Source organism: Triplophysa rosa, linkage group LG10 (genome assembly GCF_024868665.1).
Source record: "Triplophysa rosa linkage group LG10, Trosa_1v2, whole genome shotgun sequence".
NCBI classification, from domain to species: Eukaryota; Metazoa; Chordata; class Actinopteri; order Cypriniformes; family Nemacheilidae; genus Triplophysa; species Triplophysa rosa.
Genome location: NC_079899.1, coordinates 5929617 through 5957332, shown reverse-complemented (window position 1 = coordinate 5957332; position 27716 = coordinate 5929617). Strand labels below are relative to the sequence as shown.

Here is a 27716-nt window from a genome sequence, read left to right as displayed (position 1 = left end):
AGGTTGGTTCGGGTGTTTCCTGTCTCCATTGGAGATGCACAGCAGCAGTCCTGGATGAAACAGCAGGTGGGATGGCATGATTGGCTTCCATGCAAATGCCTGTAGTGCTGTGTCATGGGGAGTGGCGTTGTCTAGCTAACCCCCCCCCCACATCTCCCGTAGCTGGGCAAAGTTATGATACCCAATCTTGTCACTCACATCACGTTCCCCTTGTGAAGCTTGCCGGGTGCAGCATGGTCTCTGTCCTTCACATTTTCTGCAGTGATTGCTGGGCAAAAGCAGGTGTCACGCTACGGTGTCTTTCATTGAAGTACTGTTGAGTGGTGTAGGGCGTGACAAGGTTGGAGTCTCTTGGAGTTGGAGTTGTGGTGGTGCCGTCTGACCTCGGGCTGTGGTAAGAGCCGTGTTCTGCTGGTGCTTGGCTACCCCCCTTTCTTTCTGGTCACGTTGTCAGTGTAGACCAGTGTTAAGGCAGTGTTTGGCAAGTCCAGCTTTCAGATGGAACTCCATTCAGCAAGGGTAGATCAGGCAAGTGGTGAAGCACAGGTGCCATTTGGTGTGTACATGGCACAGTCTTGAGCGCTCATTTACATGAGTGGGCAGTTCTTTTAACAGTTCACGAACCTTGTAGGTGGTGTTCTGTGTAGCCCAGGATGCAGCTAGCTTGGGATGTAATGTCATGTGGTTCTGTGAGTGGGGTCACATAGTTGACATTAGTTCTGCATCATTGTGTTTTGTGAAGAGCAGCTCTAGCACTGGCAGTTGATGGCAGGTGCAGGGCGTGGTCCATCTCCTTGGAGTGGTAACCCGCTGTCATTCTCTTCATAAAGACATTGTTCAAAATCTTTGGTAAATGTACTCACTTGTACAGTATGCACGCTGCAAAAGATGACGTATTCAGTAAAAGGGGGATGTGGCTTCCAGAGTGGGCCATGCTCCACATATTCCATTGAATATGTGTGGTTGAAGGCTTGGTCACACTGTGTGTTAAGCTGAACAGTGACCCCTTTTGGTGAATGCAGGTGCTACAGTCTCATTTATTCACCAGAGTGCAAAGCTCTGGGCTGTTCAAGTCTAGTAGAAAGTTCTCGCACTTGACAGGGCCCCCCATGGTGCTGTGAGGTTTGCGAGAACCAGTAAGTAGCAGGTTCAGCATTGGTCATTCCATTTTAAGTTCAACGCACGGGTGTCCTGGGCCATGGCCATGGTTGACAGGCATGAGTCCAATGGAAACTGCGCGCACTTGACAGAAGAGGAAATGTCTGATGCTGGTGTTGTCGTGGAGAGCGTGCGAACAGTGCAAAGCTGATGTCTGAGATATCTCCCCTAGTTCCTGTATGGTGCCTGCTATCATCATGTCACTTGGTGATGTGCCTTTGGCAGGTAAGGGCAGGAAACGTTTGGGTCGTCGGCTGGTTCAACCTTGAGACTGAGTTCTCGCGACCAGCTGAGATGTCATGCCTAACTTTTGTGACCTGGCAATGCATTTCAGACGAGTTGGCTGGCTGGAAAGCGGAAGTTCCCGTACTTGAGCCCAATTCTTTTGTAATGGTTAAAGTCTCTTAGAGGCTCAAAACAATTCAGCAGGTCTTTGCTGGTAAAGAGAGGGCGTGTGTCCATCCGTGATATGTACATGGGGTGTACATGCTTGTGGAGCTTCTGGTCAGGAGTGTGGGAACTCCTCGTCATACTTCAGTCATACCTCAGTTGATGGCCGCGTGTGTGTGTCTCGGCTTGTTCTGGGTAGTCAGCCGTCTGCTGAGATGCGGTCTGGGTGCCATGCTCATCTTGTGTTAGGATGAGCGTCTCTGTGGTCAACAAGCGGGTTGCAGAGATCTGGACGTTTTCTCAGTAGGAGGGCCTTCATGAGGGTTATTCGTTTCTCATGCCACTCGTGGTTGAAAAGAGTTTGATTTGGATTTTTACATCCTCCTGTTGAGGTTTCTTGTGGAATCAGCTCCATTGATGTTCTCCTTTGATGTTCTCTGACCTGTTGGGCCGTAACAGGTCTGTGGCTCCTAGGTTGCCAGCTGGGTTTCCACGGGGCGCCGTCTTTCGTGTCCGACGAAAGTGGTCAGCTCCATGTTGTCTCAGGGCATCCTGTCTGGTGCTTGGCTGTTCCCGACAGGCTGTAACATCTGCTAGTCTCTGCTGAAGATCTGCTGCTGTGGTGCCAGTTCTTTGTGATGTGCAGAGATAGGCAAGATTTAAACAGTCTTTATGGAGGCAGCGCTATGTTCTCTGTAGGTCTTATGGGCTGAGTTCCGCAGATATCAGGTGATCTTGGTGGAAGAAGGCCGTAGCGCTTAAGTCTTCTTTCCTTTCGGCCTGTTCCGTCCTCTCATGTAGGCTCAGATGCTGGCTGTAGCAGAGGTGTTGTAGCTGCTGTAATCCGCTTTGACAGTTTCTAACTGCTGGCATAGGATGCTGTGGTCCTCTAGGCTGGAGGTGATCCTAAGCAGGTGATCTGTCTTGTGTGGTCACACTGGGCAGTGTTCCTGCCTAAGAGTCAGTGTTTTGCAGGTAGGAGTTTGTTGTGGACTCTTGCAGTGTTCAGGGTGACAGCATCTAGTGGTGACAGCTGTCATGTTTCTGGCCAGGGTCTGTGGGGACAAGCAGGGTATGTGTCTGCAGGATCTTTTGAATGGTTCCTGCCCCACCCCTCTGCGTTTGCTGGCTAGTAAGGCTTTCCTTCTGGGATGACAGCCATGCAGACCAATTTGATGCAGTGTGCGGCGTATGGTCTGAGCACTGACAGGCTGACCCCCCACCCCTTCAACCTCTTTAGCAATGCTGGCAGCACTCATATGTCTATTTCCCAAAGACAACCACTGGATATGACGCTGAGCACATGCACTCAACTTCTTTAGTCGACCATGGCGAGGCCTGTTCAAAATGGAACCTGTCCTGTTAAACCGCTGTATGGTGTTGGCCACCGTGCTGCAGCTCAGTTTCAGTGTCTTGGCAATCTTCTTATAGCCTAGGCCATCTTTATGTAGAGCAACAATTCTTTTTTCAGATGCCAGAGAGTTCTTTGCCATGAGGTGCCATGTTGAACTTCCAGTGACCAGTATGAGAGAGTGAGAGCGATAACACCAAATTTAACACACCTGCTCCCCATTCACACCTGAGACCTTGTAACACTAACGAATCACATGACACCGTTGTCTCAGGTTTAATGGGTGCCTTCTCCAGACTGCAATGTTGCATGTTCGATAGGATTCAGATCAGGACTCATAGAAGGCCACTACAGGATAGTCCAATGTTTTGTTCTTATCCACTCTTGGGTGATTTTAGCTGTGTGTTTTGGGTCATTATCCTGTTGGAGGACCCATGACCTGCGACTGAGACAGAGCTTTCTGACAATGGGCAGTACGTTTCGCTCCAGAATGCCTTGATAGTCTTGAGATTTCATTGTGCCCTGCACAGATTCAAGGCACCCTGTGCCAGATGCAGCAAAGCAGCCCCAAAACATAACCGAGCCTCTTCCATGTTTCACTTTAGGTATGGTGTTCACTTTGAAAGCTTGATTTTTTCGTCTGTGAACATAGAGCTGAAGTGACTTGCCAAAAAGCTCCAGTTTTGACTCATCTGTCCAAAGGACATTCTCCCAGAAGGATTGTGGCTGGTCAATATGAATTTTAGCAAATTCAAGTCTGGCTTTTTTATGTTTTTCTTTCAAAAGTGGAGTCCTCCTGGGTCTTCCATGGATCCCACTTTTGCTCAAAAAGCGACGGATGGTGCGATCAGAAACTGACGTACCTTAACCTTGGAGTTTAGCTTGTATCTTTTTGGCAGTTATCCTTGGTTCTTTTTCTACCATTCGCACTATCCTTCTGTTCAATCTTGGGTCGATTTTACTCTTGCGGCCGCACCCAGGGAGGTTGGGTACAATTCCATGGACCTTAAACTTCTTAATAATATTTGCAACTGTTCACAGGAACACCGAGCTGCTTGGAGATGGTCTTGTAGCCTTCACCTGTACCATGCTTGTCTATTATTTCATTTCTGAGCTCCTCAGACAACTCTATCCTTTGCTTTCTCTGGTCCATGTTCAGTGTGCTGCACACAATGATAGCAAACAGCACAGTGACTACTTTTCTCCGTTTAAATAGGCTGAATGACTGATTATAAGATTGGATACATGTGAGATACTGATTAAACAAACTAATTAGTTTGAAATATCACTATAATCCAATTATGTATTATCTTTTCTAAGGGATACCAACAAATGTGTCTGGGCCATTTTAGAATATCTTTGTAGAATAAGCAATAATTCATCTCTTTCCACAGCTTCTTTGCTTTATTCTATGACATACCAAAGACATGCAAGTATACATGATACAATAGCTTTTAATTTCATCACTCTTCAGGAGGAATGAAGCATTATTTCAATAAGCTGTAAGGGTACCAACAAATTTGAGAAAAATCAAGTTGATTTTACTTGATTATGTTGTGTTGTATGAACTTTTAGGAGGATTCAAGAGTTAAACTAAACAATTTAAGTACACTGTACTTTAGAGCATTGAGTGAGTCGTACTAAAGGTGCCTGTTTACCAATATCATGGTGCCAAGCTGTTATTAAAAATAATACATTCCATAGTGAATACAACTAAAATATGTAATAAAATATGTTATAGGGCTTCTGTAATTAAGTTCCAGCATAGAACGAAACGTAATATGCATTTATGTATTGTACTGTTTTTGTAACTGTCTTTCTGCTGCATCGCTGCCGGCGGCTTGTTTGTATCAGTGCGCTTACCACTTCGCTCTAATATTAGTGTATTTTATTATCGTTAATTATTATTGTCGTTGCTAACTTATCCTGATATCTCAATAACCCTGTTCCTGTTATTTACTTGGAAGAGTCTAAACCAAAAGTGATAGTTAACTTAACGCCGTTAGCATAGCAATAGCGTGTTAGCTTGCTTTCTGTTCACGCTGTGGAATATCATCTTGCCTCTGGTTTGTCTTGTGTGCTAACTGTTTCTCTTTTTAAGCGAGTATACTACGATCCATCGAGCAACCTTGGTAAGTTGGAATTGCACTTCAAATCCGGTGAGTTATGGCTTCTATTCCTATTATTGTTACTTGCACCTCATGTCATATGTTTAGCTTAGCCTTCTCTGTCAGCTGCGAGGGCTTTATATGCGATAAATGCAGGGAAATAGTTAGGCTGACAGAGAAGATCTTAGAATTAGAGTCTCGCATCCAATCTTTATCTGAGGATAGTAAGAGTTTAACGACGATAGAAAACACTTTGGATGCGAGCAACATTAGCGCACACAGCTCGGTTCCGGTTGAAAATCCTCCGCAGCTGGGAAACTTCGTGACTGTGAGACGGCGTAGTCGCAGGACAAAACATCACTCGACCGTTCCGATTACAGTCTCGAACAGGTTTGCCCCGCTCAGTGACGCACCGACTGAGAAACCTGCTGAAAGTGCCCTAGTTATCGGTGATTCTATTGTTCGGAACGTTAACATAGAGGCACCAGCCACCATAGTCAAATGTTTACCGGGAGCCAGAGCGCCTGACATCAAGTCAAATTTAAATGTGCTGGCTAAGGCTAATCGTAAATTCAGTAAGATTGTCATTCACGTCGGCACAAATGATGTTCGACTCCGTCAATCGGAGATCACAAAAGATAACATTAAAGAGGTGTGTGAGCTCGCAAGCATGATGTCAGACACTGTAATATTCTCTGGCCCCCTCACTGCTTATCGTGGTGATGAGATTTATAGCAGATTATCATCACTAAATGGCTGGTTGTCTGAGTGGTGCCTGCAGAATGATATAGTTTTTATAAATAACTGGAAGAGTTTTGAGGGCAGACCTGACCTGTTGAAACGAGATGGTCTCCATCCCTCCTGGGCTGGGACTTCCATCCTGTCTAGAAATATGGCAAAAAGTCTTAATGCTAATGCTAAAACTTGACTCGCTGGGGCCCAGGTCAGGGAGCAGACAGTATGGCTTAACCAACTGTCTGCTTGCCGTCTCACGTCGCAGAATACACAAAATGTACAACATGTAGTAATCCGTTCTCCCAAACATCACAAAATAGAGACTGTGTCTGTCCCCCGGATTAGCAAACATAAAATAATGCGTAAACCTCTTGAAAGTAATTTAATAAACGTTAAACAAACTAAACATGAACAAAATACAGATAATCAACTGTTACGACTCGGATTGCTAAATATTAGATCTCTCTCTAATAAAGCACTTTTTGTTAACGATATGATAACAGATCATAAAATAGACATGCTCTGTTTGACAGAAACATGGCTAAAACCAGATGATTATATTGCTTTAAATGAATCTGTCCCCCAAGATTATTATTATAAACACGAGCCTCGTCTAAAAGGCAGAGGGGGAGGTGTCGCAGCACTTTACAATAACTCTCTTAGCATTTCCCAGAAGTCGAACTCTAAATATAATTCTTTTGAAGTCATGGTTCTTCATGTTTCAACACCTAATACTAAAGATAAAACACTTTTTAAATTGATTCTAGCTATTGTATATAGGCCTCCAGGGCACCACACAGATTTTATTAAAGAATTTGGTGGGTTCTTATCAGAACTAGTACTGGCCGCAGATAGACTCCTTGTCGTTGGTGACTTTAACATCCACGTAGATAACGTTACAGATGCCTTAGGAATGGCTTTCAAAGACACTCTTAACTCCATGGGCATTAGTCAACATGTGTCAGGACCCACTCACCTTCGTAATCATACTTTAGATTTAATACTGTCTTACGGTATAAATGTGGACGACGTTAAAATCCTTCAGCAGAGTGAAGACATTTCGGATCATTATCTGGTATTATGTTTGCTTCACTGGCCTACGGCTGCAAATAAAACTCATTGTTACAAATATGGTAGAACAATAACTTCAACTACCAAAGATGCGTTTCTCGATAATCTGCCCGAATTGTCTCAAATCATGAGAAATAACGTTGAAGATCTTGACATTTAACACGGTTAGGGTTAGGGACAACACGGTGTGCTCTCACTGAGCGTGTGTGTGTGTGTGTGCATACTTGTCTGTGTACGTACGTGTGTGTGTGTTGTGTGTGTGTGCGTGCGCATCCGTGTGTGTGTGTGTGTCTCTATGTCTATGTGTGTTAGTACGTGTGCATATTGTGTGTGTGGAGTGTTTTGTATGTGGGTATGTCTGTCTTCTGTGTTTTCAACCTTTTCTTGTTTTTGCAGGTACAACTTTAATTATTTTGCTTATAGTCAATATGTCTCATGTACAGCTGCTTTGTAACAATGAAAATTGTAAAAGCGCTTTATAAATAAAGTTGAGTTGAGTTGAGTAACGTCTTCAACACATTTTTGATCTCACGTGGCAGAGTCTATGCGCGTGAGCATGTGCAACGCGAAAGTGCACATGCTAGCACAGGTAACCGTAGCTGATGGAAGACAGAGAGGCAGAGACGAAGAACTTCACGTCTTCAGGATCTGGCAGCACAATTAGGTATGGTGGTGACCTTCTTATAAATCTCACTCTAATCATGTATTTAGTCATCATTGTATTGAGCAAAATAAGTTAAGTAAAAAAGGATTACGCTCATTACGCGGATAGATGAAGAGGCAGCTATTTTTCCGTCTAGTAACTTACTCTTTAACCGCCATTTCAGACCAGTGACTAACAAACTAAATTACAAACGTAGATTTTCATTGAATATTTGATTTTATGTACAGTTTGTAAACTATTCTAATCCGTGGTAAGTGTGTGGGGCCTCAATATTGATATGTAAAAACCACGCAGCTCACTTTGCACGTGATGCTATTTATGAATTATGATTGTTCCATGAATAAGTCATTATTAATTGTAATTAATTTTTCCTGTTTTGTTTTGTGTATGTTTAATTTGGAGGACTTAAACTCATGGAGTGGAAGTGTAAATTCTGCTTGTTGAGGGCTCAGATGTTGAAACACTACAGTAGAAAAGAACTGATGGAGAGGGAACCTGCTGTAAAGGATACAGTGGAAAGGTGGCCAGCACTCTTTATGAAGAGTCAGGTTAGGAAATATTGTATTGTATTGGGTTCATATTGTGTCATTAACTTGTTCTATAGAAATAAAAGAGCATAAAAAGTAATTCATACTTTTACATTTCAGTGAAAATTGATTGCTTAATTGATAACGTTACAGATTCCTTAGGAATGGCTTTCAAAGACACTCTTAATTCCATGGGCGTTAGTCAACATGTGTCAGGACCCACTCACCTTCGTAATCATACTTTAGATTTAATACTGTTTTACGGTATAAATGTGGACGACGTTAAAATCCTTCAGCAGAGTGAAGACATTTCGGATCATTATCTGGTATTATGTTTGCTTCACTGGCCTACGGCTGCAAATAAAACTCATTGTTACAAATATGGTAGAACAATAACTTCAACTACCAAAGATGCGTTTCTCGATAATCTGCCCGAATTGTCTCAAATCATGAGAAATAACGTTGAAGATCTTGACATTTAACACGGTTAGGGTTAGGGACAACACGGTGTGCTCTCACTGAGCGTGTGTGTGTGTGTGTGCATACTTGTCTGTGTACGTACGTGTGTGTGTGTTGTGTGTGTGTGCGTGCGCATCCGTGTGTGTGTGTGTGTCTCTATGTCTATGTGTGTTAGTACGTGTGCATATTGTGTGTGTGGAGTGTTTTGTATGTGGGTATGTCTGTCTTCTGTGTTTTCAACCTTTTCTTGTTTTTGCAGGTACAACTTTAATTNGAGGGTTTAGGCTGCATTAGTTAGATCAACCGGAACCAAAAACACAACTGATGTACTTGTTGCATCAAAGAGTGCAGAACAGTACTCTACTCTCAGCCAGTCTTGTCTCATTGTTCCAAGGTTACCACAGCAAGCAGGATGCAGTTCATGGCCTGACCTGATGGTAGAGCGGAGAATGGGAAGCGGTGACCTGACAGAGCTGAGATGATAGAGCTGGATAAAGAAGGACGCGGTCACCTGACATGTCTTCACCACAAAATTTCAAATGCTATTAGATTATTAATGATAATCTTAAACTATAATTTATTTTATTAGTAAGTTTATTTATTTTATTTAGCCTTGTTGTGCAAGCTCTCTGGAGCTTGTGCAGAGGCAGCAGCTTTTGCCAGAGGGGAACTGGAATCCCCTGGTTGGGCCTGGGTTCTCCTGAGGTTTTTTTTTCTCGATTAGAGTTTTGGGTTCCTCGCCACCGTTTGCATACTGTTTTTGCCTGGCCGGGGTGGCCGCTTTAGAATTTTAAAGTTTTACTTAATTAATATTGCATATATGAATTTATAGTCTGTTATATTTGACCTGTGCTTCTCTCTCCTTTATCTTAAATGTTTGCTCTCACTGAGCGTGTGTGTGTGTGTGTGTGTGTGCGTACTTGTCTGTGTACGTGTGTGTGTGTGCCTATGTCTTTGTGTGTTAGTATGTGTGCATATTGTGTGTGTGGAGTGTTTTGTATGTGGGTATGTTTGTCTTCTGTGTTTTCAACCTTTTCTTGTTTTTGCAGGTACAACTTTAATTGTTTTGCTTATATTCAATATGTCTTATGTACAGCTGCTTTGTAACAATGAAAATTGTAAAAAGCGCTATATAAATAAAGTTGAGTTGAGTAATTGCTGATTGTCACTTTTTTAGATTCTGGCAGAGTTCAGTCTTATATCTGGCAAAGACTTATTCAAGAACTGGACCGTTGACATCTCCGAGCCAAAGGGGGAGACATTGATTCTAAACTTAAAGGAGACATCAGATGAAAACCCCACTTTTTCTGTGTTTAAGTGCTATAATCGGGTCCCCGGTGCATCTAGCAACCCAGAAAACGTGAAAAATAAGAACCCAGTGAGTTTGTTTTCAGTCCTACATCGTGGTATAATGAACGCACTCAGGCTCTAAAGAAAGCGGCCCGAAAAATGGAGTGCAACTTTAAGAAAACTAAATTAGAGGTATTTCGTACAGCATGGAAGGATAGTATTCGAAAATATAGGAAAGCCTTCTAGATCCGCCTACTTTTCATCACTAATAGAAGAAAACCAGCACAACCAGTGACGGTTCTAGACTACTGTAACTGGGGGGGCCAGGCAGGGGCCACTTATGCTTTTAGGGGGCACACTAACATGTGTCATGATTAATTTTCAGTCATTTTTCACTGTCATGTATTACTGTTTTCTCCAAGTAAACTAATAAGCTAATAAAACAAGTTCAGCTCAAATTAATGTTCCATTGTCATTTATTTCACAACACATTGAATATAGTAAATAAATAACAATGACAACAATAATAACATTTAGGCACTTTTCTGCATCTTAAATGTACATACATAAATGAAAAACTACCCACAAACAATATATCTAAAAATCAACTTAAGCAGTCATCTTAACATGAGTCACATTATCAGGTATTTCCTTTACACAAAGAAAAAAAACATGAATTTCAAAATTTTCACGTGATATATGTGGTTTTGGCACACTTTCATGTGAATGCCATGTTAACTAAATACTCATGTAAATATCAATGGGAATATACTTGGGAGGTATTTTACTCATAAATTTCTAGGGGTACCAATAATTGTGGCCAGGGTGTAATAGAGAAAAAAAATTCTCAATGTGATATTCCCCCTACTTCAAATTGTTTTACTTTAATAAAATGTTGGAATATTGTAGATTTTTTAAATAAAAGATCAAAAGGAGAAACAATGCAGATTTATTTTTACAGCCTTCTTTGCTCATATTTACCAAGGGTGCCAATAATGGTGAGCAGGACTGTATAAGTGCAGATGGACACATGGAGTTTAGCTGTTTGAATGTTAATACATTATGTGCGTTAATATGTTTAGCTGCGGCAAGCTGTTTGTTTTGCTAATGAACAGGGGCAAACACTGGGGTTAGTGTCGTTTTAAATGTCTCAAATCATTCGTGATTAGGCTGAAAAATCTATCACAGCAAACTAGCTCTCACGTTGTGTGTGTAACGTTGATGTCAATGACAAGCGCTAAAATCCATGTAATTCCGCTGAGATCTGCAGTGGGAATTAGGATGCGCTGATTTTTTTGTTGTCGTGATTCTGCCCATCTGGTCATGTCTTTTTTGATCTTGTAGCAGAATCACGGCAGGATCCCTTGTTTTATGTGAGAACCCATGAGATGTTTGTTTTTTTTACTTCCCATGTGTTTTCTAGTGTCTTGTCTGTGGCCCCGCCCCTCTCGTTTCCTGTATTGTCTCCCACTTGTGTCTTATGTTCCTCACCTGCCCTTGCTCGTTATCCCTTGTTTGTCTTTCCTTTAAATACCCTCTTGTTTCTTTGTCCTGTTCTCGTGCATTGTATGTGGTTGTTCTCGTGTCCCGTGTGCTACGTTCCTTGTTCCTGTGCTACTGAGTTTGCTGATGTTCCTCGTTTTCTCCCGTGTCTCTTGTTCCTGTTATCATTTGTTGTAGTAAGTGTTAGTTTAGTTTTATCCTTGTCAAAGTTTTTGTGAGTCTAGTGTTTAGTCTATTTACGCCCATGTTCTTGTATATTATCCAGTTTGTTTTCTGTTATCCCCCTCGTGGGTGTTTTGCTTTGTCCCTTTTTGTCTTGTAAATAAACGTTTCTGTTAACCCCTTCACTGCCATGCTGTCCTGCAATTGGGTTCTTCCTCACCAATCATGACATTTGTCTCCTGACGAATGATTTGAGACGTTTAAGACGAAACTAACCGCAGAGGAATTCAGGAAATAACATTTAGCTAATCCATTGCCATGGCAGTACTAACACGTGTGTTGTGTTGACACGCCGGACAGAAGGGGGGTGGGGTTCGCAATAACTCCTTATCAGTTAAAGAGACATGCACCAAAACTGTGCATGTGAGCATAGCTGTTTTTGACAAGGCAAGAAGGGTTTTGTTTACACAGCCATTGAGTGTTTTTAAGCAATATATGTTCCAGACATTTCATGAAGACCCTAATAAATCATACAAACTTGTTGAAAGTGCTCGTATGAGGAGACCTTTAAGAAGATTCTGCAACAGAATTTCAACATTCAACATTGGAAATAATGTAAGCTCCACAGACTCCCAAGTTCTTTGCTTTTGCAAGTGTTGTTTGCTCTGTGTTGTGTGTATGCTATTAAATAATCTTTTTTTAAATATTTGTAGACGAACAGCAGATCTCTCCTTCGAAGAAACTTGTAGTATTGTAAGTAGTTTTGTCTGTTTTGTTCTGGTATTATGGGGCTTTCGCACCGCAGGAACGATTTCATAGTTCTGGGACGATTTGCCGGAAGTACCTTCTTTTTGTTGTTCGCACTGCAGGAACCGGCCGGAATTATACTTAGTTCACAAACAAAAGCCCCATTTACTCGTTCTGGAACTTTGTTCCTGAACTTATCCGGTCGGAAAGCCCCTTTAGTAATGCAAATAGTTCTTGAACCAAATATTCCGGACACAGAAACAAAGAATGGAATAAGAAAAATAGAAATATAAATTAATTATTTAGAAGGAAAAAAATTGATAAGGCATTAAGAAAATTAACGTAGAAGACTAAAGAAAAGATGGAATGAGGCTAGAAATTTAGACAAAAGAATAAAGACACAACTGAGATGGGAAAAAATAAGTCAAAGAAAGAACAGAAAAGAGGAGGAAAGAAAGTAAAATAAAAGTAAGACAAAAGAAAGGTTAGACATTACAGAATTAAGAAAAGGAAGTCAAATGTGTTATGGAGAATTATAAACCACTAGAAATCATGCAGAACAAAATGTCAACATTTAATAAATTATTTTCGGAAATGCTACATTTAGATCATTTTTCAAGTAAATTAGCAGTTTCAGAAGAGGTTTTAATTTTTCTAGCTGGCCTTCAATTTCTATTATCTTTTCGTATATGTAACCCCTTAAAATGCACCAAGCCCATGGGCAGGCCAGAAGGGATCCAACGAAGTTTTGAGGTTTCATCACAAGCTATTTTAAATACTTTATATATTGGTTAAATATTTGCAAAGTATTAATAACAGTTAATAACTCTCACACATCCGACACAGCAATTTCTACCCTAACACAAACTCTTACAGTGTGCATAGACTGCTACATGCAGGCACGTGACATCATGCAGAAGGCACCAGTCAAGACACTGGTGAGCAGCGTGTGGTTAAAATTGTTCCGCTGCAAAAAATAATTAATATATCAGCTTTAATATATCGGCCTAATTTTTTTGGGACTGATAATAACACAAACAAATAATATTTATCGGGCATCCCCACCATCAATATTTTAAAAAATAGAGTAAACATTAGGGCTGCAACAACTAATCGATAAAATCGATAATTATCGATAATGAAAATAGTTGTCAACGAATTTCATTATCGATTAGTTGGTCTGTGACGTCACTCACTTGCGAGCTGCGCAGTTATAAATCAAGCGCGTCTTCTTCACTTTTAAATGTCCCTCCGTGCAGCATGAACTGCACAGTTTTAAAGTTAAACTTCTCTCTCCGTGCAGCGCGAGGTGCGCAGTTTTAAAGTCGCGCACGTCTCTCCGTGCAGCACGAGGTGCGCAGTTTTAAAGTCACGCGCGTCTCTCCGTGCAGCACGAGGTGCGCTGTTTTAAAGTCGCGCGAGTCTCTCCGTGCAGCACGAGGTGCGCAGTTTTAAAGTCGCATGCGTCTCTCCGTGCAGCACGAGGTGTGCAGTTTTAAAGTCGCGCGAGTCTCTCCGTGCAGCACGAGGTGCGCAGTTTTAAAGTCGCGTGCGTCTCTCAGTGCAGCGCGAGGTGCGCAGTTTTAAAGTCGCGCGCGTCTCTCCGTGCAGCGCGAGGTGCGCAGTTTTAACGTGTCTCTCCGTGCATGCGTCTCTCCGTGCAGCGCGAGTTGCGCAGTTTTAAAGTCGCGCGCATCTCTCCGTGCAGCGTGAGGTGCGCAGTTTTAAAGTCAAACTTGTCTCTCCGTGCGCGCGTCTCTCCGTGCAGCCGGAGATGAGCAGTTTTAAAGTCGCGCGAGTCTCTCCGTGCAGCACGAGGTGCGCAGTTTTAAAGTCGCATGCGTCTCTCCGTGCAGCACAAGGTGTGCAGTTTTAAAGTCGCGCGAGTCTCTCCGTGCAGCATGAGGTGCGCAGTTTTAAAGTCGCGTGCGTCTCTCAGTGCAGCGCGAGGTGCGCAGTTTTAAAGTCGCGCGCGTCTCTCCGTGCAGCGCGATGTGCGCAGTTTTAACGTGTCTCTCCGTGCATGCGTCTCTCCGTGCAGCGCGAGGTGCGCAGTTTTAAAGTCGCGCGCATCTCTCCGTGCAGCGTGAGGTGCGCAGTTTTAAAGTCAAACTTGTCTCTCCGTGCGCGCGTCTCTCCGTGCAGCAGGAGGTGCGCAGTTTTAAAGTCGCGCGCATCTCTCCGTGCAGCGCGAGGCGCGCAGTTTTAAAGTCGCGCGCATCTCTCCGTGCAGTGCGAGGTGCGCAGTTTTAACGTGTCTCTCCGTGCATACGTCTCTCTGTGCAGCACAAGTTGCGCAGTTTTAAAGTCAAACTTGTCTATCCGTGCAGCGCGAGGTGCGCAGTTTTAAAGTCAAACGTGTTTTGTATGCATCTTTTAAAGCCGCGCAGTTTTAATGTTTAAAGGGGAGTTTTAAATTACTAAATTAAAGATTATATTTGTAAAACCCAATTTGTGGCGTTTGCACTTTGCAAAGTACATAATAGGTGAAATACCCTGATTTGGGGGTTTATTTATATCAGAGGTGGGAAGTAAGGAAGTACACTTTTTGTACTATACTTACGTATTTTTCTTCTGGATACTTTACTGTACTTCACTACATTTGAATGACAAATATCTCACTTTAAATGATACAAAAATATATTTCTTTGGCCAACCGCCCCATCCCTCCCACGTTTGGGAGAGACTATTGTTGGCTGCTTATAATATGACACACCTGAATCAACTCAGCCTTGGTGAAGGCAAATGAGTTCAGTTGTGTATACTTTTCCCATCTCTGGTTTAGTCATTATAAGCAAAAGATCCAATTAAACTTTTTATCCGATTAATTGATTAATCGAAAAAATAATCGCCCAACTAATCGATTATCAAAATAATCGCTAGTTGCAGCCCTAGTAAACATTTAAAATAAATATCAGCGTGAAGTGAAGCGTAATCTCCTCTGCCTTGTCGCATCTCTGTCTGTCAGTGTCTGACGTCTCTTATGCTCATCTGACTTATGCTCTGCTTATCTGTCTGATAGTAGTACCTGACATTTTGTGTTTAAATATAACAGTGCGTTTGTACTAATGCGGAGCATGGCGAGCGTTACTCACTCCTATGAGTTTCACGCTCACGTTGCGCTTGCGGAGCAGAGGAATACTCGCTCTGCTCGGCGAGCGCCATGCGAGCTCAACATCCATGGGAATGGATTGAAAACGCTCGCCATGCTCCGCGATAATTTTTCAGGATTTCAAGGACGTGTGGGAACCCTGTTTAACTAACCCACAAAAAGGAAGTCAAAACAGCTGAAAGTTCTGCTACACTGCTACTTCAAAGACATTCAACCACTAGCATTGTTCTGTCTTGTGTATATTTTGAGGTTTGCTTGAAGCACACACACTTTTTGATTAACTGATGATCAGCGATCTTAATTTTCTAATTTAAGAGGTGGATAAGAGCACCCATATTATTCCCTCTATGTAGAACTACTTCTCTAGATCTTCTGTAGATATTTAAAGATATGCCGTTTTTAAACTTTCAAGAAAACCTTCAATATAAACTGTATTTGGAATGTACACACATAATCTGAATACACACCGGGAGTTCCGATGGCTCTGGCAAGAAGTCAGCATCTTCTCCAAAGATAAAGTCAGGTGGCAGCTCTGGGTCTCTGGCATTAAAAATGATGTCCCCTTCAAGATAAAAATGTATATTATTCACACATATAAATGCATCTGAAAGTGCAGACTCATAAGATTTAGCACCAGTTCTGCTTTAAAACTATGAATTCAAGTCTAACTTGAGCTGCAAACGTATGATGGTGCATATTAATAAAATTACAATTGGAACTGTATGATATTCACAAACTCTTTTTAAAGTTCCAGCCAGGTACTTTGTAAAGATAAAGGTTGCATGCATTCAAATGGTTTTAATGATTTAAATGTTTTTTAACCAATAAGTGGTTTTAATAGAGCTAACAATCAATGCCAGCACCAAAGACTCATTTGCGCCCATGTGCCAAGTAAACATCATGTATTTCAAAGAACATGTTTCTCCCTGTCCATTAATAATCACAAAGATGACAATTTATTCATAAAGAGTATTCAGTTCCTTCCAAGGAACAAAGATGTATTGGTACAAATACATTTTTAAGTATATACTGTACAGTATGTATTTAAAAAAACACATACTGTATGTAGGCTGAGAAGGGTTTGTATAACCTTAAAGAGGTATTTCAGACGTAAAACACAAATTTTCCCCATGTTTTACTCATCCTCAAGGCATCCTGACTAAATATCCATATTGAGAGTGCTATTAACGTTAATGTCTAACTTTCGTTATCCGTCAGCTGCGTGTGAACCTGAGGCTTGTTTTTCCGGCAAATGACACAGGCGTGTCGTAAGCAGTGGTGGAAAGTAACGAATTTACTCGTGTTACTGTATTGAGTAGGTTTTTGTGTACTTTTTTAAGTAGCTTTTAAAATCTGTAATTTTACTTGTACTATGATTTGTGTGACGTATTGTACTTCATTATATTTAAAATCACATCCGTTATGGAGTAAAATAAAATTGCAAGGAAAAAAACGTGACCAGAAATTACTAGTTTTTGTGCCAAAGAGACGGAGAAGTTAGTGCACCTGTCCTGAAGATGAAACCCCATCGAACTCGGACTGCTGAAGACAATGAAGTAAACCCCTGGCCATATTTAAGCAACCATTTCAGCTTCAAGACAGGATTATGGACGCTGTGCAACCTAGCATTTTATAAAAATCCTTATGTGCAAGAATGTAGAGGTACAATAAGATAAATAATATTTGTTTAAATACTGCTCGTACCCTTGTTGCATTGGTAACTAATTTTAGTTAGTTAAGTAATTAGTTAGTTAGTAATTAATTTTTAGTTTAGTAGACAGTTTAGTAAGTCAAAATGACATTGGTGCATAATGCTATATTTTAAGTGTTTAATCCCGTTTTGTAGACACACGGTTCACTAATGTATCTGCACCACATTTATGCAGTGTGTATGGAACCGAACTGAACAACTTCTGCTTTAATGACATATTTAAACGTGCATCATATGTCTCTCTCCTCTGTAAGTGTGGGGCAAGAAAGTCACATGAATATGCTTACTATTTCATGCGTTTTGAAAAGCCTCACCAGCCCTGCCGTAAAAAGGACTGTGTTGCCAGATCATATATTGTTGAAAAGAACAACAAACAATGACAAGCCCAAAATAAACCTACACATCGACACATTTAATTAGGCAAAAAACCACTACTCGCAACTGTTCACTTTATTAACTATATAATGCACAGTATATGCAGCTTCATAAGAAAAGACTAAACAACGAATGCGAAGCTGATTTAATAATTGTCTAGTTAATATTTCTGCTATATGATTCTGTGATATTTCTGCAAAACAAGACAAAAAAATCTTTATTGGTTGCAGTGCACTTGTAACCTGTTTTAATATATAAAATTAGGCACTATGATGACTATTGTTGGGGTTGCACAAAACAGGAGAGGTCCCCCTCCCGCTTTTAAAAAGTAACTAAGTAAATTTTAAACAATTTTACTTTTACTTGGGTAGATTTTTTGACTGGTAATTTTACTTGTACTCAAGTAGTAGTACTTCTATTTGAGTATAGTATTTTTGTACTTTTTCCACCTCTGGTCGTAAGTTCCGGTGACGAACACGGCATTTTTCGTTTTGTTCCAATAGGATACCACTCTCCTCTCCTCCTTTCGTCACCGTCATTTGCCGGTAAAACAAACTTCTGGTTCACGCGCAGCCGAGGGATAACGGAAGCTAGACATTAATGTTAATAGCGCTGTCAATATGGATATTTCTCTTAAACAAACGCATCGATTCACTTCCGAAGACCTTTGTTAAGACCACGGAGCCATGTCAAGCAGTTCTTTGATCGATGGATAGACTTTTTGGAGCTTCAAAAAATCAACACCTGTTCACTCCCATTCTACCGCTTGGAAGAAAAATGATACGTGGTATTAGGGGTGGGTGGAATGACCAAAAATCTATTTCACGGAATGAGTAATATTATTTTACGGTAACGATATCTCAGTTACCGTGTTAATAAGTTAAACTTTATTAAAGCTATTAACAGCTTTACAAAGCAACCTGACTTCTGAAATACTTGAGAATGAGCTTTTTTCATATGCATGCGCAGATCCCTGCACCCCTGCACCAGCAATGCAGGTGAGAGAGAACGCGCCGGACTGGAAAACCATATTTAGTTAGGATACCTTGAGGGTGAGTAAAACATGGGGAAAATTTTATTTGGTAGTGAAATATCCCTTTAAATGTAATTTTCTGTCATTTTAAATGCATTAATGGGCACCTAACGTAGAATATTAACTTTTAAATGTTTGAACATAACTGTGTGTCAGGAGTGTGTGTACAGAACCACCCTAGAATGATAAAAATCGATAAAAAATTAAATCCCCAATAAACCACAACAGCCCTCTTGAATGAGCTTGTTGGCATTCTCTTAGCAAACTGACATCACATTGATTAAGAAAGTCAACATGAGACGTTCAGCAAAGCGAGCTCGCCACCTAATAAGGCAGAGAATTCTCTGCAAGATGTTCTATCATCTACAGACACCTAATATGTAGCTATCATCTACAGACACCTAATAATCTTAAGAAACACAAAGTCATTTCTGTCTTTGTGCTTCAATTCATGTGCATGAGATTTAATGCTTTTATCAGCTCTGCAGCCACACATCAACGCATAGAACGAGCTGCATTCGAAATGCATTTTCAAGTCCACATTGAATTTTGCAACACTTAACACAAGTAAATGACAATGCAATCCCAAATGTTAATGATAATGCATTTAGGGAAAATAACATTTGAATGATCATTTTGCTACAGTTTTGCTTGGCTATCTTAAACATATATAATCAATCCGGGGAATGCACTTTCCTTTAAATTTTGAGCGTTAAAGAGCGTTAAAATATATATTTAAATTACATATTAAAACTAGTGTAGGAACTGACAAATGTAAATTATATTATTGAATTTTCATTTTCATTTTGCACCTTATTTGCATGTTATTTTAAATGTATATTTAAATACATTAATGCATTGTCATTTTACATACTGGATTGCCATTTTGTGTATTGCATTTCAATTTGAAAATTGATACCAATATGCTTCCATAGTAAACAAGTGCATGTTTACATTAAAAACAATGGAAAAGTACCACAGTGCAATGGGAATAACACAGGTCTCTGGGACCGGCTGCATAAACTGCTTAGACTAGTCTTACAAGTTAGTTATCTCATTTTTTTCTTCAAGACTGGTATTGACCTTTTTAAGTCAGTTACATAAAGAGGTAGATTGGTCTAATTGAAACCTGAAAAGTAAAACTGATTAGTCCTAACTAGGGCTGTCAAACAATTAATCGTGATTAATTGCATCCAGAATAAAGGCTTGTGTTTACTTAACATATGTCTATGTACTGTGCATATTAATTTTGTATTTATAAATACAAACACATACACAAGTATACATATTTAGGAAATATTTACATGTATTTATTTATATTTACCAATAATTGAAATGATATATAAATGTTTATTAATTTTTAGATTTTTCTTAAATATATGTATGGATGTGTATGTGTTAATAAATACAAAATTATTATGCGCAGTACACAGATATATATTATGTAAACACAAACTTTTATTCTGGATGCGATTAATTGCGATTAACCTTTTGACAGCCCTAGTCTAGAGCTGAAGATCTTTGCCCGAACCCGACGGACCCGACGTGACCCGACGGGTTCGGTCGGGTTCGGGCTTAATTTCTATCATTTTACACGGGCTCGGGCTTGAGCGGTCATGTGATGCGTTCCGATTAGCGCGACAAAGATGCAAAAATGGATGCTGAGGGTTGCAACACATTCTCACTCCCGACTCGGTCAGCGCCCTTCGGCGTCACTTTTGAACGCGCAGGGTACTCCTTTGACGTCGTTTTTCGACGTGAAGGGCACGCGAATTTCACCGTCATTATGAAAATGTATATTAGATATAATTTGCAATGATGATGTTTCGGGGTTTAATTTAAGTTTAATGGCCAGGATAATTGCATTTACATGACACTATTCAGACAGTTTGAGCAAGTAATGTTTATTGAATGTTTAAAACAGTTTATTTATCGTAATATAAAACACATAATACAAGCAGTCACAATGTCGTTCAAAAATACAGATATTTCAAGGGTACCAACGCGAAACGATCGATTTGTATGAGGAACAGATGCGAAAGCGATCACCGTCCGCCGTAAATCTCAAATCCAGTGAAGAACGACGTTCAAAATTTGCCGCCACAGGAAGTTTCGTCAGCTTGATGCCATTGGCTTTCCCGTGTCTCATGTCCGATCGCGTCATTTCGTTGGCTTTGAACGTGAAACGGTATTGGCTCCCGCAACCGACTGCATCTAGCTGTTCCGGTTTATCTTTTGAATGGGAGCCTCAGCCGAGTTCATGTATTCACGGACACGCACGGCATCTCCATTGTAATGTTATCGTGAGGCTTTGGTGCAAAAAGGTATGCAAAACAAGTTGTTTGTTTTATTTTGTAATGCTTTTGGTCAGTTTGTGTAATAAATACCTGTGACTGTACTTTTATTCGCGTGTTGTGTTTTATATGGCTGAGAAGTGGTTAGGGTTAGGTTTAGGGTGAGGTTGGGGTTAGGTGCTACAAAATATTAAAACCATAAATAATTATGAAATGCTAAGAATTGCACGCATCTCGGTCTGGAGCATTTAGAAAACAGCAACGCAGTTCCCTGTTCGTCGAAAAACAACGCCAAAGGGGTACTCTGCGCGTTCAAATGTGACGCCGTGGGGCGCTGACCGAGCGTAAATATGTGACGAGTCGGGAGTGAGAACGGGTTGGCTAAGGAGGTGAAACGGAGGCTTGCCTCTGGCGATTACGTTTTGGTTGCACCAGCAACTAAAGCAAAGTCTGAGGTGTGGAAAAGTTTTGACCATGTGCATAATGAGAATAATGAGCCAGTGGGATATGTGAGATGTTATGATGTTACAGAGGACTTATTTATTTCTTTGTTCCAACATCCAAGTGGCCTATAGCCTACGTTAGTCATTAATAAATTATGTTAAAACATGTATAAATGACTCATTCTTGACAAAAAGCTGTGAATAACATTTGAATAGCCTAATGTCGGGCTGTAAACGGGTTCGGGCTTTTAAAAAGCTGTCAATCAAAATGTACTTGTCGGGCTCGGGCCGAATTCTGTCGGGCTCGGGCACTGTCGGGCCTAACTTTTAAGGCCCGATTACAGCTCTACCCTAGTCCTAACTAATTGCTAGTCAGTGAGACTAGTTGTTAAGATGCAGTCTTAACTCAGCGGCAGTTTATGCAACTGGCCTCTGGCCAAATCACAGCCATGCTGATATAGAGCAATATCCCACTCCTACTCAAGCGATATTGCATTAATGTTGTCTTCACCTGAACAATTAAGTAATCATGACTAAACATAACTTAATATTGTGTAGAGTTTTAACTTCTAGGCCCAGTTTCACAGAAAAAAAGCTTAGCTTGAGTCAGGACTATGCCTTAGTTAAATTAGGATATTAAAGTCACTGAAAAATGCCTTAGGAAAAATTACTGATGTGCATCTTGAGAAAAAAATTACTGGTGTGCATCTTGATACAAAACAATGACACTAGACCCACTGAATCACCTTGGAACGTGCAGCATTTTTTGATGTGTTGAAATAAATTCAACTGAAAAATGCAGATGTGCAAGACATGTGGTGTGTGTTTACGAGAGCAGTTCGAAGCATGTGCATTCGGTTTGTACGGTTGGGCAAAAAAGTGCAAGTCTTCCATAATATCGAAATTATCAGACATTTTGCGAAGATCAGCTTATATACAGCATGCGTCTGCTTGTAAACACAGAGTTGCGCTTCATGGTTGTCAGTCAGAACGCCGGCGTCTGCCCCCACCGAAAACGCATGCGTCTCGTGAACGTGCACCATAGACTGACAAGATAGAGGAGGATATATCGATTAAAGTCAGCGTTTCCCATACAATGCATTTACTTGGGCGGCCCGCCCAGGTATATTTATGGCCGCCCAAGTATATTTGGAGTCAATTTTTTTAATCCATCCATGCTAATGACTGTATCTGTGATCGAATAACTAGTGGATAAACAGCGCTTACGCATCTTCTCTCCTTCCTGACTTGTTTGGTGCGAGTCAGAGCATGTGAGCGAAGCGTTAATATTTCTCGCGGAGCGGAGAGCGCCTTTCTGAAAATTCCACTCCGCTCGCTCAATATACGCTCAGTCGCTCGCTCAGCCCTCTTGCTGATTAACTTTTTTGCTGCTGGATTATTGTCCTATGTACACCGCATGAGCCTGAATAATAGCACAACGGCAACGGCATGCGTCAACTACAAACGCCTCGTTCGTTTGCGGAGGTGCGCAGGCGACAAGAGGTTTGATACAGGCTCATTTCAGTTAAAAAACATTATAACATTTATTTCTCTTAAGAAGATATTATGTCACTTACCCAATGTAACAATGTTGCTTTTCTCAAATAAAACCTGAATAAACCTCCGACCTCGGCCGACAAATGTGATCTCCGGAGGATGCATGCAGCCTTCGAAGACACAGCAACTTTGTGCAAGTTTCTAAAAGTACATTCTAAAATGCTGTAACAATTGAGGTTTGACGTTTTAAGACCGCATTTCCCCTTGTTTTGGTCTATTTTTCTTTAGAGCCTGTTTCTTTTAGTAACCCCAGTAATAATAAAGGTGTTCATAGTGCATTTCATCTTTTGTGCGTTTATTTTGAATGTTGCACTATGGCAGCTATATGTTCACGGAAATAAAGTAACGAAAATCAAACGTACTTTATAGTACGGCATTTTTAGGAGGATCTATTGACAGAAATACAATATAATATACAAAACTATTTCTTCAGAGGTGTATAAAGACCTTATGTAATGAACCATTATGTTTGTAATACCTTAGAATAAGCTATTTATATCTACATACAGAGCGGGCCTACATACATTGAATTCGCCGCCGCCATGTTTTGTACAGCAGCCCTAAATGGACAAACAACTCTACAACGCGCGTTTTCTCTTCCTCTCCGCTGCAGTATCATGGTGAAACGGATCGTGCTCTCCGGTGCGGAACGCATGTGACCCGCGGATTAACTGAAAGTTTATTCATCATTGAGTAAAAGAGTAAAACGCACTCTCGCTCGCTCTCCAGTTTCAGCTCCAACGTGCTCTCACTCTCTCTCTCCAGTATCTGGACGAGTACAATATTAAAGTGGTTCCAGATAAACAATGACGCTCAAAACTGCTCCTTCACACAGCTAATATTACAACAACAACATATCTTGGTATGTTAGTATGTTACTCACATACTGATCCGAATCAAAGCATCCTCGGGGGTGATTTTAGGACGATCTTTGTCTCCAATATCTCTCTGCTGGAAAGTATCTCCATAGATATCTGTGAGTATCTCTGCTAAAAGCCTTAGTACCGCGGGTCCTAACGTGTCTCTGCTGGAAAGTCTTTATAATATTAACGCAGGTCCTAGCTCCTGCCTGACATTTATCCTTCTTTTTAAACTTAAAATCCACAAACCTTTTATTTTATGTAATACATAAGTCATAGCTCTTTCTACAGTCTTTCTAATGCCCGCAAAATCTCTTCCCTGTGTCAACATGAGAACGACATCTTTTTGTACTGTGGTGGCCACCGTCGTATTTGGACTGAGCGATTCGTGGCAAATCTATAATACAACTCTAGTGGCTGCTGTTAATTAAGAACTGCGCCTTTAAATAAAAAATGACTAAAAACTATAATCTATAATGTCACAGAATGTCGGACTGAAACATAACTGCTCTTTTTCAGCCTACTACTTAAACTGAGACATTTATTCAAGTTTATTATAAACTGAAAACAATTAGGCTTACTAGACACATTTTATGTCAGAGCGGGATCTGAGCGTGATTTGGTTTACCGGTGAACGTTTAGCGTAATGTGAGCGGAGCGTTTGCTTCGTCCGTGAGCGACTGAGCGAAGTGCACAGTCATTGAGCGAAATATTGAGACACACCGCTCCGCTTCGCTCACATGCTCTGGTGTGAGTGGAGCGTGGCTGCTTGCACGTCCTCCTCTTGCGTGTTCGCATACACTCTCTTCCAATGAGCGCCATGTGTGCGCGCAAGCCCTCAGCCTCTCGTATTTAACTGTCACTTGCATTTAAAATCAAAGATGTGTTCGTAATATAGCAACACATTGTCGAGAAAGGGCAAACAGCATATAGCCGCTCTTTAATGTAGATGTACTGTATTGTGATTTTGTCCGATGATGTTGCATTTATAAATCAGAATTTTAGCAGCGGTTAAAGTGACTGCTGGTGGTATCTTGTTGTAAAATACAGTATAATGTGACAGATAAGCGAGTAGAAGAAAAACAGATAAGTGCTAACACTAACATGACGCGATGACGTAACAAACATGCTAATTAGTTTGTGACGTCACCAGCGCCACAAGTCTATCAAAATTCTATGGGAAACACTGAAAGTCGCCATTTTGTTTTGTTTTTTGCACAAAGTATTCTCGTCGCTTCAAAAGAATTCAGTTGAGTCACTATGAGCGGATGGACTAATTTAACAAAAAAATCGATTAATTGTTTTTTAAAATGAGGTTGATTCAATATAGATTCTTAAAAGCTGTGAATCAATTTTTTTTCTTTCATATTTCTGCAAGCACTGAACATTCATTAACGTGAATGTTATTGCTACACTTAGTAGTGTTATTGTCACTTTTATTTTTACAATGGGGGGTATGATACAACATGGAGCATATAGTTCATTCATTGCTTAATTAACATGGCGGATGTGTCGTCGAATTTAACGTCACCTTCACATAAAAGGCATTTAAAGGACCCATTGTATGAAAGTCAAATTTTCACAGTGTTTAAGTGCTATAATCGGGTCCCCGGTGCATCTAGCAACCCAGAAAACATGTAAAACAAGATCCAAATAACTTTGTTTTGGTAAACCTTTCTCTGCAAGAAAGGTACATAAACGAAAGTTGGTGTTCAGATGTAACAATGCTGAAAAAGGTATGCTTTCCTAACTTAGAGGCACTTTTCATAAACTGTAAACCTTTCTACTCGCCACGGGAGTTTTCCTCTTTCATCCTCACGAATGTGTACATTCCTCCAGACTCGTACGTGAGCGCAGCGCTTCAACAACTGGCCGAACAAATAACAGAAATTGAGCAAAAGTATCCAGACTCTGTTTTAATCATCCTCGGAGATTTCAACAAAGCAAATCTCTCCCGTGAACTGCCAAAATACAAACAGCACATTACATGTCCCACCAGAGACAGGAATATATTGGATCACTTTTACACCACTATTAAGGATGCATATTCACTCTGTCCCACGAGCAGCTTTGGGGCTCTCTGATCACTGTCTAGTTTATCTCATACCAACCTACAGGCATAAACTGAAAACAGTTAAAACTGTAATAAGGACTGTAAAAAGATGGACTAATGAAGCAAAGCAGGATTTACAAGCCTATTTTGACTGCACTGATTGGAGTGTTTTTGAAGCAGCAGCCAGCGATCTGGACGAGATCACAGAGACTGTGACTTCATATCAGTTTCTGTGAGGATATGTGCATTCCTACCAGGACATTCTTGTCATTCAATAATGATAAACCACGGTTTACTGGGAAACTCAAACAGCTTCGTCACACCAATGAGGATGCTTACAAAAGTGGGGATAAAATCTTGTACAACCAGGCCAGGAACAGATTAACAAGGAGGTCAGAGTGGCTAAAAAAGACTACTTTGAAAAGCCGGAAAACCAGTTTTTGGCCAACGACCCGGCGTCCGTATGGACTGGTCTGAAAAACATCACCAAGTACAAGACACCACCCCCACAGTCTGTGGAGAATCAACAACTGGCTGACGATCTGAATGTGTTTTACTGCCGATTTGAAAAGACCAGACTCACACCCCACACCTGCTCTGATCTGCACATCACACATTCACTACCCTCCGTGCAACCCCCCCTCCTGCCTCCCCCACCATTCTACCTGTACTTAAGGTATGTGTAGAGGATGTGAACCGGGTCTTTAAGAAACAGAAGACTAAGAAAGCTCCAGGCCCAGACGGTGTTTCACCTGCCTGTTTAAAAGTCTGCGCTGACCATCTTCACACAGATCTCTGGAGCTCAGGTACACACCATGCGTACACTTTCTTCTGCACTAAGCTCCTAATGCAAAGTCAAATTCTTTGTGTGTGTAAACATACTTTGTAATAAGGCTCAGATTCTGATGTCCCCAACCTTTCAACCAGATTTGTGATATTTTATGAACCATAACGTTTTTATCTACATTTAGCATTAGCATTATTGATCAGCATGTAAACGTTTGTGACCCTGTGAAAACCAAGGCTAAAGTCTCATAATTTATTTAATTATTAGATTATCAAAGATTAATTTCAAGCATTAATTTCACTAAGATTTCAATCTTTAAAATGGCATTATTAAGGCAGTATTGAAGATATTGTTGTTATATTTTAACTAGGGATGCACGATAAATTATCGGCCATATCGGTATCGGCCGATAAATGGTCATTTTTAATGTTATCGGTATCGGTCGATAATCAAATTTAGGCCGATATAGTTTAGCCAATAAATTATTAATCATTTCCTCTGGTTGAACCACTTCAGCTGCACACTGCTCAAAATCCAGTACAGTAATGTTTTCCTGTCATGATCATTCACTTACAGCAAAACATTGTTGATGTAGTATGTAGATATTTATGAATTTGTAAATCATTGTAACAAACACATATTGTTTGAATCAGACTGCTGTCTGAATGCTTTCTGTCTTGAGACCTGTTGGACTTGTGGCTATTGAGAAACACCTTTCTGGGTTGCTCTGGAAGCACATCTTTAATTTGTTTATTAGATAGACATTATACCAGAAAAGTTTAAAAGTTAAAGAATCTTTAATTAGTGTAAAGTAGACTTGGTACATGATTTTCAGGAGAAAAATAGAATGTTCAGTCTCAGAAAATGTTAAATTAATATTTAGGTGCTGTATATCGGCCAATATATCGGTTATTGGCTTCCAATGTTCAAGAATTATCGTTTATCGTTATCGGCCAAAATTTACATATCGGTGCATCCCTAATTTTAACAGAATATTCTGTAGGATGATTTTATGTAGAAAACAGTAAAAAGACTTTTGCTGGGTTTTCACAAGCAGAGTCACTTTTGTAATGAACAACGTTCTAATTGGGTGTAGAGAATCTAGCATAAGCTAAATGGTCGGAGTCATTGAAAGAAGAGTGATCGACCCACACTCCCTTTTGTCCTGGTTTCTTTTGCTATCGTCATCAAAAGACCATAGCAAAAACCTGGCTCCAGGGATCTGGTTTTAGAGTTTTGATAATGTTTTGTCTCTCTGTTGGATACTTACGACCCCTATGCAACAAAGCATTGGTGAGAAGTCTCTGTCTCATCTCTAACTTAACA

General features: G+C 40.6%; 1 protein-coding gene and 1 long non-coding RNA gene across 4 annotated transcripts in view; one reads left to right on the top strand and one right to left on the bottom strand.

The window, feature by feature from the left end:
• The window catches only part of LOC130560500 (BRISC and BRCA1-A complex member 2), a 161506-nt gene that overhangs the window by 119102 nt on the left and 14688 nt on the right, over positions 1-27716 (bottom strand). For all 3 annotated transcript variants that reach the window (XM_057344320.1, XM_057344319.1, XM_057344321.1), the window contains exon 4: positions 15745-15839. In XM_057344320.1, the coding sequence (XP_057200303.1) occupies positions 15745-15839 (95 nt within the window). The remainder of the gene's footprint in view (positions 1-15744; positions 15840-27716) is intronic.
• On the top strand, positions 4283-12413 carry LOC130560506 (uncharacterized). The gene is made up of 2 exons (XR_008963699.1): positions 4283-5058; positions 8858-12413. It is a non-coding gene; the product is annotated as an uncharacterized LOC130560506 (long non-coding RNA).